The 18,891-nt window shown below is 37.6% G+C and overlaps 1 protein-coding gene across 8 annotated transcripts in view; it reads right to left on the minus strand.

Moving 5' to 3' along the window:
• The window catches only part of msi2b (musashi RNA-binding protein 2b), a 254,649-nt gene that overhangs the window by 230,949 nt on the left and 4,809 nt on the right, over positions 1 to 18,891 (minus strand). For all 8 annotated transcript variants that reach the window (XM_042430363.1, XM_042430361.1, XM_042430358.1 and 5 more), the window contains one exon: positions 6,801 to 6,842. In XM_042430363.1, the coding sequence (XP_042286297.1) occupies positions 6,801 to 6,842 (42 nt within the window). The remainder of the gene's footprint in view (positions 1 to 6,800; positions 6,843 to 18,891) is intronic.

Consider the following 18,891-nt stretch of genomic DNA (forward strand, 5'->3'; position numbering starts at 1 on the left):
TTGAGAGGTATAGTGGAGGACCATGCCCTCCTCTCCTCTGCACTCCTCTGCTCTCCTCTCTATCCTGGCTAGCAGGCTGTCCTCATTACTGTCAGTCAGCATCAGGTTTAGCAGTGCCAGGCTCCTGCACAGCCCTCTGTCCTTTCTGCCCTGCCAGCACTAGCCTGCCTGACTGCTGCCATTGGTAAGCATTGTAAGAACCCCTCAATCCCCTAGAAAACCTAATTACTCTCCGCCCGCAACCAAGGAGACCGGAGCAGAAAAGAGGGAGGCCGAGGAAAGAGGAATCACACAAATGTACACTCCATTTATAAGCGCTCCAGCAATTATTCAAACAAAAGAAATGTGTTCATATTATATCTGCGGTTAAAAAAAATAATAATTACACTAGCATTCACATTTACACAGAATTTATCTTTCTATTGAAGCATAAATATTGGCCCAAGAAAAAAAAAAAAAAAAAAAGAACACAGGATACATTTAGAGTGTGTGAAACACACACAAAAAAAACATGCATGAATCAAACTGAGCATCGCTTTGACCACCCGTTAACTGGGTCACTCAGTTGGTGATTGTGTCTGACCACCAAACAAACAGTCATTCATATGTCTGTGCTCTGGCCCCATTTTCATCTGGAGCAGTTCCACTGAGGCCACTGAAAGCAAAGGAGCTGACGGGTCAGGGATTTAAACCCATCTCCAGCTTCGGCACAGCAACCATTACCCACAGGGGGAAAAACAACTCCTTGTGTCATCCTCCATCTACAGGAGGGTTTATTTATGTTGGCTGCACATCTGTTTTTTCAGGGGTGAGAGGAGAGTGACAGTGAAGAATTCCCATCAACTCGCTTGTCACTTTCCCGTCGTCTTGGTCAAAGTTTTCTTTGCTCACTCTCAGACTGTCTCTTGGTTTCAGTGAAACGTCAGTGCATTTAGTGTCACTAGTAAAAACCCATTTCAAAAGTGCATTTATTTTGAGAAATACAGCAAATATCTTTTCAATTGGACATCTTGGTCGCTCACCGCGATAGGACCTGTGCCATTTGCCTTGAAATGCGACATCGGGTTCAGATAATAGCCTTCATGACATACCATTCCTTCTCTTTCTTCCACCCTTCCTGTTGTTCCGTGTGCTATCTACACAGTGGAAATTCCTTCAAATAAGAACTGTCTAATAAGAAATAATCTTCTTTCACATGATAAATATTTGGGAGGGCTCATTGTCACAAACTGTGAAGCTGAACAAAGATATTGATATGGCATTCTGTTCTACATTAAGGACTTTTGTCCTTGAATATTCTTTCAGACTCGTGCAGCTGTGCAGATCCGAGTTGGAACGGGGAAGCTGGTGCTTTTAATAAACTCACAGGGACATTCAAAGGGGCTGGCAGCTACGGAGGTTTCATTTTCCCAGCAGTGAGCTGTGTCATTTAAAATAAGGATCATTTTGAGAAGGGGAATATCATAATGCTAAATCTAGATCAAATAACTGAGCAAGGTGTAAGACTGGATTTACAAGGCCTTGTAATCCTAAAAGACTAAATAAGAAGTGTCAGAAAGAGCACAGAGAAAGACAGACAGACACAGACTGTGGGGGGAATGAAGGATTGAGAAATAAAGTAAAAGAGAACAATTGGACATGAACAGGTTTGTTTTCAACCTGTGTATAAAACTACACACCTGGGCCTTTTGAGTGTATTTTTGTGTAACACAGTAAACACAGGGGATAAGAATTTGTACTTACTTCCTGCTGCATCATGATTAGACTCTATTAAAACACATCAAAACTCATGAACCACGATACACCTGAGAGTCTTTTCTGCTGGTAAAATCATAATGCAAACAGTCCCTGAGAGAGATGTGTGGGACACAGACCAGTGGAAGTGGTGGGAGTACTGATCAATTTGACATTTGCAGAAAGTGTACGTATGTAAAAGAGAGAGAGAGAGGGAGATAGAAAAAAAAAAAAAAAGAAAGGCAAAGGCAAAAAGGGAGAGTGATGTGAAAAGACAAGAGGTTGAGACTAAGACTGAAGCAAAGAGAAAAAGAGAGAGAGAGCTGCAGCCAGACACAGCTGCCAGAGATGGAGCAACTCTAACAGTAGGCCATGAACAGGAAAGCCACAGTCACAGCTGTCACAGGCTGGAGTAAAATTTGGGACAGTGCTTTGATGTTATTTCTGACTGATAGCCCAGAATTACCTCAGCCGATGCACTAGCACAGTTAGCCTTCCTCCTCACTGACATTAACGCGTGCAGTTTTAATATGAGATGTTTTGGGAAAGAAGACTGTCACTGCAAACAAAATAAACAGAATTTCTAGAAGTGTTGTCACAGCTGCATCTGTTCAGTCTGCATCTATTTGTGCACAGATAGAGTCTTCTTTCTACATCCCAAAGACTGCCAGAGACAAGGCAAGACAACCTGTTCGGGGATGGCTTACAAGGCAAATCCCTTTATGGAGGTGCAAGGAAAGGGTTACGCCCATTGCTCTGTAAATGGATGCTGCTCCTTCCTTTAATTTCCATAACAAGTCATCAGAACTCATCTCCCACTGAAGTGGCCACAGTCCCACTGGCAATTAAAATCATGCTGGGACATGCCATGGCTGTGTGTGACTCCACTGTGGGAAACAAAAGCAGCGGCAGCAGCAGTATTGACGCCGACAGTTGAGTGGTAAATCTCAAGCAATGTCGGCAGAAAGCGTCTCTTTGATTTCTCCAGGAAACAGAGAGCAGGCCTCGTTTACATGTTTCAGTATGAACCTTAGTGGAAAATATTACACGAGGAGACAAGAAACAGCATCATCTCGTCTCTTTGTACTTAACTGTTTTCTATACGCAGCCAAAACACTGAAAGACATGTGGGTGTTTTACAGAATCAGCAAAATAAAGACTGAGACTTTCAAAAACAGACTATGACCGTTTTCAGGGTCATTTTGATGTAAAAAATTTTGTTTGTAAAAACTTTGTGAAATCTGCCTTGATTAAAAGGTTGGGTACAGATTCTTGTCTGCTGAAGCCTTATATTAGCTTCAACTCAACCGAACTGCATTTTTGCAGAGAATGAAGACTCTGGATTTTGTGTAGTTGTGCTAGGAAGCGACCTATTATTATATTGACAATAACATTTTGCAAAAGAAATGGAATTTGAATATTGTGTCAAGACTGACTTAAATTTGAACCTCTCCTTTAAATGTTACCTATAACCAAGCTTTAGACACTGTGCTCCCAAAACACTCCAACACAACTGTCTCCACAACTCTTTCTACATCAGGGTTTCCTGCAGCGTTTTATAGTGCAATCCAACCACCACTAACATCAGAAGAAATCATAACATTCTTATTAAAAACAATATCAGGCTTATTAAACGAGTAGCGGTTGTGATCATCATCACATGATGATTGTTAAATCCATCATTTAGTTTAACTACATTAATGATGAGATGAGATGCGTCATGATCTGTCTGATTCAGCTCAGCAGCTGATTAGTTGATCGATCGTATTGTACACTTTGCAGTTATTAATCAGAATAGTATGTTGCAGTATCAAAAAAGACGCTTTACCCTTATTGTGAACTTGTCACAACTGCTAACTAACGTCCTGGGGGAAACCCTGGACATGGACATGTCATATACTGATTCAATAGAAAACAAAATAATAAACAGTGAGAAATATATGTATCAATATATATTATATAATAAAAGATTGACAGGATATATATATATAAAATATAGATAACATCTGTGTTCATATCCATATTTCAGAAATAAACTCTGATACAATCATTAGACTAGATCTATTGCAGTGAATGCTGTTAAATTAAATTACTTTTGCAACAAAGAGCATGGATCAAGAATGTCTTGTTGTGAAACTAAATGTTGAGATGCTGAAACCTTTATGTAGAAATCCTGGCATTCTTAAGCTACTTTCAGCAGCCAAAGCCATGGCTAACCCCAGTCAGGCTGAATGGCTAGGAGGAGACAGGGCATAAATGAATGTGCATAAAACACTTTTGCATCACATCATCATTGTTTAATCCTTTCATTCCCATCTATCAATCATCCACAGATGCGACCTAATCCCTGAATATTTGAGGACTAGCCTGCATTGATACCTTTGACCTGACTTGTGAGCACCCGCTTCTATTTCTAATGCAAAACGTTCACTTTAAAGTCTCAAGATAAGCTTCGGTTGTGTGACATTATTTATTTGTAATGTGTGTGTGCCTGTTTTGCATTTCTTTAGCACGTTTTCTTTGATCAACAGCACCTGTGGTTATCTCCCCTTCCTGCCTAAATATTCTGGTGCAGATGGTCATAAAAATACATAGATTACTAAAATCAAACATATTCAAGATTCTCAAATCCGGGGGGGGGAAGCAGAGGCAATCCGTGCTCTGTGACTGATTTGCCATAAAAGAACTTATGTATGTCTTATCATGATAGTAACCTACAATTCAGGTATAATACTGGCCTTAATAACATTAATGTTTCACAGTACATAGCTATACAAATCATCTGAGCCAGTAGACTTTGTCATACATGTCACTTCAGACTTACATTAAATGCAAGGCTGTCCACTTTAATATAGCCTAATGATTATTTGCTGCAAAACTCCTTTCTGTCTGTTTCTGACTGTCTCTTTACAGTGGAACTGTCCATGTTTTGGGGCAGTGTCAGTAATGCCTGCTGATACAAGTTGTTTTTCCTGTGATCCTGTCATCCCGGTGCAAACACCTTCAGTTGTTTACAATGAAATGTCCTCTGTGTTCACCTTCACTTCCTGTCTGTTTTTCAGCATTACTCTACGTGCTGTACATACTGTATAGTTTTACCATACTGCAGCATTCAGCAATGAGAGGTCATTGGCAGGGTTACTTGTGAGGTCATTGTTAGCCGTGAGAAAATTAACGCTGATTGGTCTCGTCACGATTTGCTCCCTGAAGCCCGTGCCACTGAGGCACCTGCCAAGCCGAGCTTCTTTAAACAAGAACGAAGCCTATTCAACAGCTGCATAAGCAGCCAGGCAGGCAGACAGTGGAGGGGGAAGACGGACAAAAGAGAGCAAATGCAAAACAGAGAGGACTTTCTAAATGGGAACCTCAGAATAGGACTTCTTTTAAAGGTCTTAAATCAATTGAACATAAAGTACAAACGCATGCAATGTTAATCTATCTGGCTAATCCCATTGCTTTAAGATCCTTTATAATCCAGGTTCAATACAACCATTTTTCTTCTCTAACAAGCTTGCCCTATAGCCATTTTATAAATCATTGGTACAAGGCTTTTGTGGTGCCACAAATTTTGTTATGGTGTCATTGTTTCGTTGGGTTATGAATCACACACAGGTAGAATGACAAATATCTTTAAGTCGTGTAGAACAGCTCAAAATATTATATTCCCTTGTCTGAGTCATTGCTAAAAAGAGTACAGCATTGTTTAAAAAAAGATTAACAATAACCGCCACAGCGAGAGGAGTTTCTTGTTCACTTAAAAAATGCTGTTTTATTGCACCTTAGACTTTTATGAGCAAGGCACAGAACAGAGGGAGTTAAAATGATATACTTGCCATGTAAGAAACACTGATAATTTGTCAACCATATGCTGATATCCTTAAGTCACCATGTGCTCTGGCTTTGAAAGCCTGCACTGCCAATTCCTCATTTGAAACCTGAACAACTCTAACAATGCTTCTCTCTGATCCACTGGGAAGGAGAAAATATATTATCGATTTCCACCTGGTTTAGGTGGAAAAAGCTCTGATATCGATGCTGAATAGCGCTACGCTGTACTGTGTGCTATAGCCTGCACATTAAATGCTGGGGGATGGTGTGAGAGGGCATGTCAACAAAGCCCTTGACTACGCCACAGCACCATCTGCACACGTTGAATATTTAATTGTCAATAGAACTGCTCAAGACCAGTAATCAAGAAGAGAAAAATCCATAGCAAAAGATAATACACATCACGAACCACAGTTCCAGCATGATTGGAGTTCGGCTTATTTTTTGAATCATCCATTGTTTCAATGCTAATTGTGACTATTTCTACATGCATGCACCACAATTAAAGATATTTCTAAATCATTTATGTCATTCAATCCCATTCAACTCCAAATGCTACAGAAAACAACTCAATAGACTTGTAATTCAGCCAGTAAATGTAATTCATCACTGTCAATGAGGAGTCAGCAATCATTTCTTGCAGATTCAGTCAGGCTAATATCAGGCTCTTCACTAAAAAAAGACACATCAATGTACAACTTTAGAAACACAGCAACAGTCAGCACAAGACAGCATATTGATTGTCCTCTCTTCCATACTAAAATAAAACTATTGTTTCACCTTTTATAGCCTGTAACATTGAAACAGACAATAAAGCTTGATTTTATACAGTTGCAGACTAAAATTGCCACCCATTGCTACAATGGGTTAATTTCTAAACATGTATTATTAAAACAACTATGATGAGGGATAAACTGCAAAAAAAGCATAGCATGATAAAAGCACTGAGACAATGATGTAGATATAAAAACAGTAATACAGAAAAAAACAACATAACCTCACTCATGCTGAAAATTTCCTTGAAGTATAATATATCCAACTTTAATTACTTTGGTTTGGTGAAACAATACAGACAAGGTGAGAACAATGGAGCCAGACAAGGTGTTTCTCTACAAAAACAAACAGACATCCACTGCCTCTTTCTGTATCTGCTGTGTGAGCACACAAAATTAGGTAAGGTAGTGACATGAGACATAATCATTTTCTTTGAGCAGGGTTAGTGACCAATTTATTCTTACCTTAGGCTGGGCGCGACGGGGAAAGGCAACCTTAGGATCAATCTGAGAATGAGAAAAGAATAGAAAAATTGTTGTTAAAGAAAAAGCTGTGATATTTCGAGGGTGAAAAGCAATAAACAGGTGTTGAAAATATGTCTAAAACTCTGAGCCCACACAGGGCTTCCACAAGTGCAACCAGTCACAATTTGAATCATCTGTGGTCAACAATAAATACAGGCATTTTTATAGCAGTAATATATATTCATAATTTAATGGATTCAAATGTGTTTTTTTTAAGCTCACAATGACAATTTTTCTAAGCCATTAAGATTTACAAAAGCTTCATAATCATCCTGTGGTGATAGAGAATGTCTGCTTTTGAATATCAAACCAAAGCTACATTCAAGAGCTGTCAGAATTATAGCAATTATGACAAATTAAATGCACATGAATTGGACTTGGACTTGGAATTTTGTAATTCAGTTGCATTGCAGGACCCTGCATAGGCCAACATCAGGTCTGACTTTTATCAGATATAACATCATTATTTCCCTCTGTCTCCCAATCTGTTCAGGTTAGGGTTAGCTAATTTAGCTAAGGACAGTCTTTTGGTCATGGTGAGCTTTATATCCTACATTCTTTTTCCCCTTTGTGATTTGCATTTTCTTGCAAGAATTTGCACCAGCTTAGTGTGATGTAATATGTAGTTGTGCTGCAGTCAGTGTGACCAATTTAAACTGACCCAATAACAGAACCAAACTGTTGTAATTTATAATTTTATTGAATATTATTGAATCAATTTGTGATTCAGTGCATGTTCCCACTGACAAATTCATTTGAAAAACACCATTTAATGCACAATTCAATGACAGAACCTTGTTTTTTAATAATATGTTTATTGGAAATTTCTTATTTTTCCACAACAGCAACAATAATAATAATAATAATAATAATAATAATAATAATAATAATAATAATAATAAACAGCCCTGACCAGACAAACACATAAGCATTATAAAGCAAACAAACAGAAAAACACAAACAAAAACAAAAACAGCTCAGATCAACAAACATATAGAGGAGGTTACAAGAAATACCCTATTTTGCAGGTAAGTCACAGGTTACAAGAGTTTGGATTCAGGAAACTCCTTGTAAAATAATGTAAGAAAAATCAGGTCCAAGATGGTTTAGCTAAGGCTGCTCAGACTTTGTAGAATTGATCTGTTTTGGTGTGTAGAATACTACCAGCTGACTTTAAACTTTACACCAGCCCTATTTTGGTTTTACATTTGGGACAGAGCAGAAAGTGAGTGGTTAAAAGAATGCGTGCCATGAGGGGTTATATACGTATTCTGTGTATAATTCTAAACTGGATTGTCTTTGTTCAAGTACAGATGGATACCTTTTTGGCATAACTCCAAATATTCTCACCAATAGTCACTGACAATTCCTTCTCCCATACACATTTAATCCTCTGTTTATTAGTAGGAGACATGCCACACATTACATCTTAGAACGAACTAACTAACTAACACCTTCCCTGGCTGTTGAAACAGCATTTTCTCAATAGCAGATCTATAAGGGTAATACGCTTTGTAATATAATGCCTTATTTGTAAGAAATGAAAAATATCTTGTTTTGAGAGCTGGTATTTCTGTATCAGTTGTTCAAATGACTTTGGACTATTATTTGAGAATAACAATTATCTCTTATGTTCTTAAAATTCTTAAAAAATAGTAAATCTTGTAATCTACAGGTCAACAATGATGATTCAATGTCCAGCCAAATAGAGGTAGTTTGTTTCTTTACCTACTCAAATATAAACCTAAAGTGAGCACACAGCCAATACACTATTCAAATTTTTTTAGGGCCCTATTCGAAAATAATATAGGAATCATTTGGACGGGATAAAGCAATCTAGGTAACACATTCATTTTTACCAGGGCTATTCGTCCTAACCAAGAAACAGGAAGTTAGTTTCTCTAAATCTTATCTTATCTACCGAATATTGGAACAAAACTGGCTTTGTACAACTGATTAAATGATTGTGTAACAAAAATACCTAAATAGACAAAACCCGAGGAAGACCATTTGAAAGGAAAGGATGGCATAGTATTAGGTATGGTAGTAAGACTACCCAGGTGCATAGTCTCTGACTTGTTAAAGTTAATCTTATATCCACATAATTAACTATACAGGTAGATCATCCTGATGAGAGCTGGAGCTGATGCCTCAGAGTTAGATAAAAACACTAGCAAGTCATCAGCATAAAAGAGTTATTTTATGACATACCTCTCCTACCTGTAAATCATATATAGAGGGCGTCATTCTAATGGCGTCATTCTAATGGCCTCAGCCTGCGACTCGATAGCTAATACAGATAGGAAAGGTGACAGAGGACAGCCCTGCCTAGTACCTCTATGTGTAAAAAAGTACTTTGATCTTAACCTACTAGTCATAACTGCAGCTTGAGGGTAATTATACATGATTTTAACTCATTTCACAAAATTAATACCAAGACCACATTTTTCTAATGTGTAAAATAAAAAAAAGACTACTCAGCTCAGTTGAACGCTTTCTCTGCATCTGGGGAAAGCACTAGACCATCTACAGATTTTGGTTAAAAGGCCTGAATAACATTAAAGAGATGTCTAACATTGTTAGTTGAATTTCAACCAGTTTGATCTTCTTTAATTAGTATGGGTAAAGGGTCTAACGACTAGCTAGAATTTAAGAGAGCAATTTTCGGTCCACAGTTAATAGAGATATCAGTCTATAGGAGGAAAAAGACTCAGGGCATTTCCCTTCATTTAATATAAGTGATATGTTAGCTACTTTGAGAGTCTGTGGTAATTCTGCAGTAGAAAACCAATGTTTAACATTTTAAGTAATGGTCCTAAAATCAGGTCCTGAAAATTCACAACAGAACTCATCAGGTCCTGGTGACTTCCCACTCTGGAGTTTCTTAATTGCATCAATTACATCTATTACTATGTCATCAAGATGGGTTTCTTGCACCAGTGCAACATCAATATTTTCTTTTTTCAAGAAGGTAAGTATTTTCCTACGTTTTATGGGATTATAAATCCCTCATATATTCCAAGTACAGACCCGAAGCTTATTTGGCATTCATTAAACTGTTAATTCAGACATAGGACTGGAAATATCCTGACACAATCCGTTTAAAAAGACGAAGAAGAAAAATACATGACTGAGCTATGTAAAAACATACAAACCATAACAAAAAACAAAACCTAGGGGAAATGGTGGAATGTCCCTTAAAAAACCCCCGTCTTCCTCCTGCCCAAGGCTAACAGCCGATGGATCAACCAAGAGCTATACTCATGACTAATCATAAAATAAACACAAGTTCCATTTCGCATATGGTGATATGACATCATCCCACATGGCAAACTGTAATCAAATGAATAAATGATAAAATCATGTGAGTACTCACATAAAGTTAAATGTCACAGTCCCAGTCCAATAATCAGAACATAACAAAAAAAGCTGTGCTGTCCCAGAAAGTTTAAGCAAGTCCACAGCTGCTCCCTCTGGTGTATTAAACCTCTTCTCTGCATCATTGACCAACATCTTAAGCCTTGCGGGATACATCAGTGCCTAGTCAATATTCATCTTGCATATCATCAAAGGCCTTGTGTTTCTTGACCACTGCCACTGAGTAATGACTGAAGAAAGAAATCCTTGGTCCAGTGCGTGTGGAATGGTCCAGTTCTGCACCAAGATGGTGGGCTGCATTGATAACACGTTGCTATTCGTTGTAGTTGTGAAACTTCATAATGATCAGTCTGGGGCATTGTTTGGGACCAGGTTTCAGTGCTAAGGAACGGTTGTCATTTTAAGATAGTAAGGTAACCACTTTGATAAAATTCACAGGATCTGTTCCTTCTGTACCTTCAGGTAGACCTACAAAGCCTACATTGCATCTGAGTCCACGATTGTCTAAATCATTTATATGTTCCAACAGTCCACTCACTTGTTTCTCTAGATTTGTCACTTTAGACTGCAAAAATTCCATCATGGTCTCCACAGTAGCAATTCTGTCCTCCGCCTCACCGACTCAAACTCCCAGAGCCTGTATATGGGTTGTTTGATCCATTATAGCCACAAGTACAGTGTCAACTTTAGCATCGATAACCTTCATGATATTATTGGTTATCCTGTCCATTGCTTCGACAATGTTTTGGTCAGTGCTACTGCTACTGCTAGCATCTTCACATTCAGCCGCTTCCACAACATTAGCATCATCATTTGCTCCTCGTTTTCGTAAAAATTCTTGGTTGATTTTTTCACGGTTTTGGGCATGTTGTTGAGTATTTTGTAAAAGTAGTTGTCAAGAGTTTTTCTATAGAGTTAGTCCCACTTTAAGGTATGATGCTTTCGCTAAACCAATAATGTTAAATAATCACCGGAGCTCACTGAAGCATGGTGTTTCCTCTACGACACCATCTTGTCTCACCATCTTGAGCCAATCATTTAAATGTACAGCTGGTCTATTGGCTGTGTTCTTATTCATTATACCGGTGCAACGGTTTGACCAAATAACTGGTTTGATTTCAAGTTTAATCACTTTGTCAGCATTGACACAAGTAAGACCTTGATGTTAAAAACAAAACTACATTCACTTCAAGATTTTATATCTTGAGCTCTGACTAATGGCTGTTAAAAAAAATCTGTTGATGAGGATTTGAAGACAGCTGGCTAATATCAGTGACCTCATTACTTACTGTAGCAAACTACAATTGATAGAGCTCAACGACACATTATAGGCACAACATTTGTTGCGCTGGACAATGTATTTTAAGAAGCAGCATATTAATTACTGCTGATTACTGTGTACAAATTAATCTCCAGACTAAAATATTGGTTGTGCCAACAGCTGTATACTAAAAAAAGAACCTCACTGTTCAAAAAATAAAAAAAACATGGCTATGGAGGCCAGCCACACCATCGTTCTGCTGGTCAGAGTCGCTGTAGAGACTTGCTTTTATTTTAGGCAGCAATCGCTGATTGAATATGACAGGGAGAAAATGAGAGTCTGAGGCCGGTGACACCTCCAGATATTGCCAAATAACCAGGAGGATGCATCAGATCAGCCTGGTTCTCCATCTTGTGCTTGTTATGTCATTAGCTTCATTTTCCTCATTAATTTCACTGGTATGAAGGTATGTGGTGGGGGGTCTCATCAACCTTGCACTTACAATGAAAAGGAACTATCTCAAGCAGCAATGTCATCCTAAATTGTCCTTGTCTGGATACCGATAAATTTGAGAAAGAATTTCTCAAAAATGATACCAATACATATTTTTCTTTGGCAGGATGTTACTCATTTATGTTTATCAGAGAATCCTTTTCATGTTGTTGCATATTATTTTGCTGTATATTATCCGGAAATATTTACAATTAGTGTACCATGCTTAGTGTACCAGCATGTGTAAAAGTTACTCCTTTGGCACAGATGAATCTTTTTAAGGGAAAGATATCTCATCCTGCTGAGGAAAACAATGAAAAGAAAATTAACCAAGGAATACAAGAAGAAAAGACACCATCTGCACAGATCAATTAAGCCAATGAGACTGACTGTTTTAATGTGTTTGAAGGGAAACCATGATGTGCAATGTCATTGTCGTCTTTTGTCAGTTTCAGTTATTACTGTTATCTTTCTAAATCAGGTCAAAATGAGATATGAATTCAATAACACCTGGGTATAGCAACACTGCTTGTAATGAATTTCATTTAAAGATTTGTTTTAGCACTTAGCCCCAGGCATAACCAATTCAAACTCAATTATTTTGTGCGCCCTATTTGAGCACAGACAACATGTTATTCTTTGAATACCAAAGTCCTATACTTGGTAATGTATCTTACTTTTTAAGCCTATATGAAACCTATTAATCTGCATTTCATCACACTACATAAACTAATTGTTTTCTCTATCCTGCTGATCATTACTGTTCCCATGAATCCTACTGTTTCAAAATGCACGAGAAAGCATTTTCACACAGCAGAAATGGAGGTCATATAGTTTTTTAGTCTGTTTAAAATATTAGGATTATCAAAAAGAGGCAATTATATGCACAAAATTGTGTTAAAATGGGGCTATGATACTGCAGATTGTCTAAATCACACTCAGAGCAATGCAGCCAAATTAGGCAATGAGGACTTACTAACCAATCCTTCTGAGAAATGCTGTAGCAGCACCTTTTTAGGTCACAACTTATGATGAATGACTCCTTTGAGAAATTTGAAATCAAGGGCAGGAGGGATGTAGCAATTGTTTCCCATCTGTTTACATATTCATGTGCATGTGATTTTTTTTATGTTGAAAGTACCTTCATACTTAAGGCCAAGAGCTAGAATATGCATTCTCCTTTGCACTGGATAACCGTTCAATTGAACCAGAGATTATGTTGTCTCGGTTTCACCTGATACTTCCTTCCTGAAACATTTTTGTTATGTAACACACATACCATCAGGTTTAGGACCAGTCAACCAGACCCAGGTAGCACAGTTATTTCAGTAATTCCAAATGCAGTACTTGTAAATGCTATTTCACTCAGGTCTGTTCTCATCTAGCAATACTTTGCACCTTGACACAATTCACACCAATTGATAGTAGTTTACTTGGAATATTGTGGTTCATCATGTGATTTTCATTATTTAATCCTTTATTTAAAAAGATAGTCAAACAGAGATCATCACCTGTTTTTTTGATAAAGTTATTTTCTTAATAGGTTAGGAAAAAACACTCTTTTGATCTTACAGTGCCACTGCTTTCACTTTTCGCATTCTGCACCTACATCTACTGACTGCAACAAGGCATATTCTCTGTGGTTTGTTGAAATGGATTGTGGGAACAAATCACAAACTGATTTAGGAGTACAGAAGGCAATTTTAGGGAGTACTAAAAAGCATATTAAGACACTTCAGCACAAAATAACATATTAAACATCATAAATTGAAGACACATAACTGTAAAATAGGAAGGTAGACCTCCCATCCAGCTGTAACTGTATGTTATCATCTGGTAGCAGTAAAAGTACTTTATAATCCCCCTCTAGGAAATGTATTTATCATGACAACATCTCAAGCAGCGCACGCAAACTAAACAGCACATAGATATTTATAAACCTGACTTGGAGCAGAATGAACAATATGCTCTGAATCTGAATGTGCGCCACCTTCTAACATTATATTTTACTGGTTGCCAAATAAGCTGTTCAAACGAAGGGAAGCAGCGCTATTAAGCATCTTAACACCTGGCGTTTACCTTTCACTTACTGTTTTCATACTGTGGAAGTGTGAAGGTCATTGGGACTGTAACATTCATTAAGGACCATCACAATAAACTTTACTTGGATTGACCTGATTAATGTACAACAACATAGCAAATCTACAAACTGATGATGCCCATTGTTGTTGTCTTTGTTATAAAAAAAATATTTTTACATGTTGCAAAGTAGGAGCAGTAAGACTTTATCACACCTGAATATTCAAATAACATGTGGGACAGGAAGATAAGGTCAAAATATATTTTAATTGACAGAATGTTTATAATTGAAGGTATAATGTTTTCAAATCCAAACTGCAATCAATATACATCGTTCAAAAACAGTCACCAATGAGTTCATCTATTTTTTTAATGTATGAGCCACAATAAAATCCTAATTTTAAACTTGTACTAGACCCAATTCACATATATGACAAATTCCAGGTCAACGTGCCCTTTATGAGTTTTACATTTTTCACGCAAAGTTCTATCTTATTCCTGCGGGTTAGATTAGCGTATGATTCTTGGCAGCATCTGCTATCTACGACTGTCTGTAGGATGTATGAGGTCCTTTTTTCCAATGATTAAATTACTGTAGCCATCTAATGGTAGCAGTACCTGTTATGTACAATTGACTGGCAGCCTCTAATGTGGTATAATTTTCAAAGGGCTCTGCAATTACAGTACACGTGCCTCTTGCAATGCTGGTATCTCTAATAAATCTTAAGCATCTACCCAAGTTTCCACAGTTTTCACTTCATGGGGCACACAGCAGTATGGATTTTGATATGCTAAAGATGCACTAGTGAAGTATTTCACACAGCTGTAGTCTGTGTCAAGAGCTTTTTTCTTCATTCTAAAGCAAACCATGCCTCTCTAGCAGAGCACTGTAAAGAATTTGCTCACCTTATAGCCTCTTTACGTCACCCTAACAAGACTTTTTCAATCAGCTGCACAATTTGTCAAATTTATGGTTTCAATACACCTTTGTTAACTGATGCAACATGATCTCACATAGAACAAAAGTAGATTTCCTCAAGACATCATACAAGCTAGTATGTCAAAGTAATAAATGAGAAAAGACCAGGAGCAATCCCCCCCCAACCCCGCCCCACCATCTTTTATCTTCCACAGCCTTTTACTACAGGGTCTCCAAGGGCCGCTTCTGCATGCGACCGTGGGAGATCAGGGCAGAGAAACAGCATATATCTGAAGTTCACATCTTACAAAAGAATTTCATATATTAATGTGGCTCTTGGGTAAACTCTCTGCCTCTCTCTTAATACATATCTGCACCAGCATGATGATGTGGTGTTTAAGCTAAAAGGAAAAGGCTTATCAAAGCTTGCAGCTTCTCCCAATTTAAGTGTGTGAGGAGGTCCACAGGTGTGCGCGTGTGATACCAACGGCGCAGACAAGAAATTAAAACATAAATGTTTCATATCTGTGCTGTCAATCTTTACTGATCTTTGCTGTGGAATAACACCTCAAAAAGGCAGTTTGTTATGCTCCTCAAATTAATAATTAGAATTTTACCAATGTCATGCTCAACAAGGAAATCGGCCTTTTTTTTTCTTCTTCAGAATATGCAACACCATTATGATCTAGATTTACTGGTATTTCACAAGGTATTACATTACCGCCTTGACAAACATCTGATGCTCTGTATGTACCGACAAGAGACAGATACAGCATGAACTAATAACGCCTTCAGCCATAATTAACTGCAGAAGACAGAGCACCTGCTGTACAAGAACAAGTCAGAGTTTAGCTCATTGATTTGACTTTACTTCTAAATCCTATCTGATGAATAAGGTTTTAGATTTGTCCGGAACAGCTGCTCATCCACACTTTTCCTCTTCCTGTCCTCTTGGGTTATTCCCCGCCTCACTTCAGACATCAAAACTGCGTGCATAAGTTGACCTGGGGTCATTTAATAAAGGCCGGAATTACCCCAGGACCAGCAATATGTTTATTTTACAAGGAAACATAGATGTTAGTGGGTTTTACAGGTTGCAATAAATTAAGATTGAAACCATATTCATGCTGTTTAAATTATGATGAATGTCATACACTGTCAGGAACTTAATTCGTATTTTGCATTCAAATATAACCTTTTGGAGGTTCACCTTGCTCTGATGAATGTAAATATTTTATTACAGTTCGCATTAAAATGTGATTATAACTGCTTTACATAAAACAATAAAAGATGCTAACCTGGAAGCAGCCAGGAATCAATCTGCTGCCTTGTAAAGCTCTCAACTGTTTCTTCTTAAATGCAAAGTAATGTACTGTGATCTCCTGTTCATACCGGCATGCCTTGAAACATCTTCAGGAACAGATGCTATGAGTTGCATATTTCTAAACTGAACAAAGCATCATGAAAAATGGTAAATATGTTCTGAATTACCAGCATGTGTGTTTTCAAGCCCCAGGCTGTGCTTCCCCATATGTCTCATTCACATTCATCCTAGTCTTGAGTGTTTTCATAACCGGACAAAAAGCAGAGCACACAGTGAAAAAAAAAAAAACCAATACAAAAAAAGAAAAAAAGAAAAAGAAGATTGTGATGGCGTGCCTATCTTCACCCATCCTGGTATTTTTGGTTTATGATCTGTTATATCGCTCTTAACCACAAACTCAGGGAAAATGATAATCCATACTGAAATCCTTTATGTGGTATGAGTGCAATAAAAGTAAGAAATGCCTCTTTTGTGTTTTAACTACTATTACTTAAATAGCAGTTACTGCACTATATCTGTGACTGAAATGGTATGTGCTTGTCAAAAACCCAAAGCCTCGCTGATTTAATTCACACATCCAGCTATATATATATAAAATAAAATGAGATAAACAAGGGGAAAAAATGTAAATTAGGTATGATTTCCACTTTCTCTGTATGAATACTCATAATATGACTCAACTTGTTCAGTCACGGCACCTCCAGCCACTTACAGCCAGTCCTTTCAAGGTTATTAGGGAAAAAAACACGGGTATGGATTCATTCAAGCGTTGCAAAAGTAGGAGACTTGTATCGAATCAAACATCTGCAAACACATCAGTTAATTCTTTCCATTACTGTTGAGCAACTTCGTAAGAGATATGACAGATCCTAATGCAATGCGATCTTGATAGTGTGAATGTTAAGATATACAACAGCACAGCGGATACAGCCCAGTGACTAATGGTGAGGAAGACAACACAGACAGCTGCCTTAGGTTTGCACTCTCCTATTGCACGGATAAACAACAGCACATTAGTAGCTCTGAAATATCAATTTCTGCATGTGTTTGAGTAAACGGGATCTCATTTCAACTTTGATATGTCAATTACGCTGTCAAACATTCATCCAAATACAAAAATGTCTAGCTACAAACCACATGGCCTCATTTTGTTGTTCATTATGCAAAAGCCATTAGTTATCACTGTTATTACAGGACTATCAGTATCATCATTTTATTACAGGTTAGGGAGTATATGGACAAACTACATGGCTATGGAAACAAAGCAAATAAATCACACACACAAAAAATGTTTCATTAACACCAGGCAGGAATGCAAATTCAATTTGGCTTCATATCTTTTTAAATATAGAAATGATTATATTAATGGTCGTTAAAAACAATTTATTCAGGGGCAGCCTGATGGCCTGAGGGTTTAAGACGCTGACCGTGTAATCACCCATATGAGTCCGACCGGGCCTCTCTCTCCACTCATTTCCGGTCAGCTTACTATTGTATGCAATCTAGTAAAGGCAAAAAAAAAAAATGCCCCAAAAAAAACATTACAAATTTTGAGTAAAACTCTACTGCCAAAACATATTGATTTTTTTAGAGGAAAAAAAAAAAAACCTTACAGAGGTAATGACAAATATTATATAAAAGGAAATGTTTCACAACCAGCCTCGAGTGACTTGCCAGTTAGGCAAGGACAGATGTGCAACAAGTTTAGAGAACTTCACCGAGCCAGTGCGCTGAGGCCACAATTCACACAAAATGGTGATTGGACGTCAGACTTTAAAATGTCACTGTTCAGTCCTCAGGCTGAGGTGCTGTCAAATCTGAAGAGCATGACATAAGTCTGCCAAATATGACCTAGAGTCTACAATAACTGTGATACAATGCCATGGTTTATATACACATCTATAGCTGATACACTTTTAAAACTCTTTTTCTGTACCTGTACGGTATCTTTATATTTGGTAATGCGGCCCACATTCACTAAATGGTAAATTTACATAATTTATTTTGCATAATACTTAATATGCTTGAGAAGATGGGGAAAACCTGTTCTAACTCCAACATAAATAAGAAAATAAGCCAATAATATTTCATCTTTTGATTGTGTCATTACATATAATCCGCAGGTTTAAGTTAAGTCAACAATCACCTTTTTTTTTCATGGGTATAACAAACTATTCCTGATCCAAATAAGTCAGTTGCAACACAGAAGTAGTTAGAGGTGAAGATATGAGCAGAAAGTCCTCGGGTTAAATCCAACGAGCTCAACAGAATAACTCAAAAGTGCACGAGGAATTTAACCCTTTCCTACTGCCACTATTCTCAAAGTGCTAATGGGCAAGGTTCAGAACCAACGACTGCTCCAGTTACTGTATCAGACAACAGTACAAGACTGGTTTTGGCCAACTCCTACTTGTTGTAAGTATATTTTTATGTGCAACCTTCCCTCACAGGTATCATCCCGACCTTTGCTGTAGATATATATGCTGTCAAGCTGTCACAGAGTTGTTCATTCAAAATGCCTAGTTTGAAGTTATCAAACTGCTCTAGATTCTGCATCAAAGAATGTTTGCATCGTTAC

This window comes from Thunnus maccoyii, chromosome 13 (genome assembly GCF_910596095.1).
Source record: "Thunnus maccoyii chromosome 13, fThuMac1.1, whole genome shotgun sequence".
NCBI lineage: Eukaryota > Metazoa > Chordata > Actinopteri > Scombriformes > Scombridae > Thunnus > Thunnus maccoyii.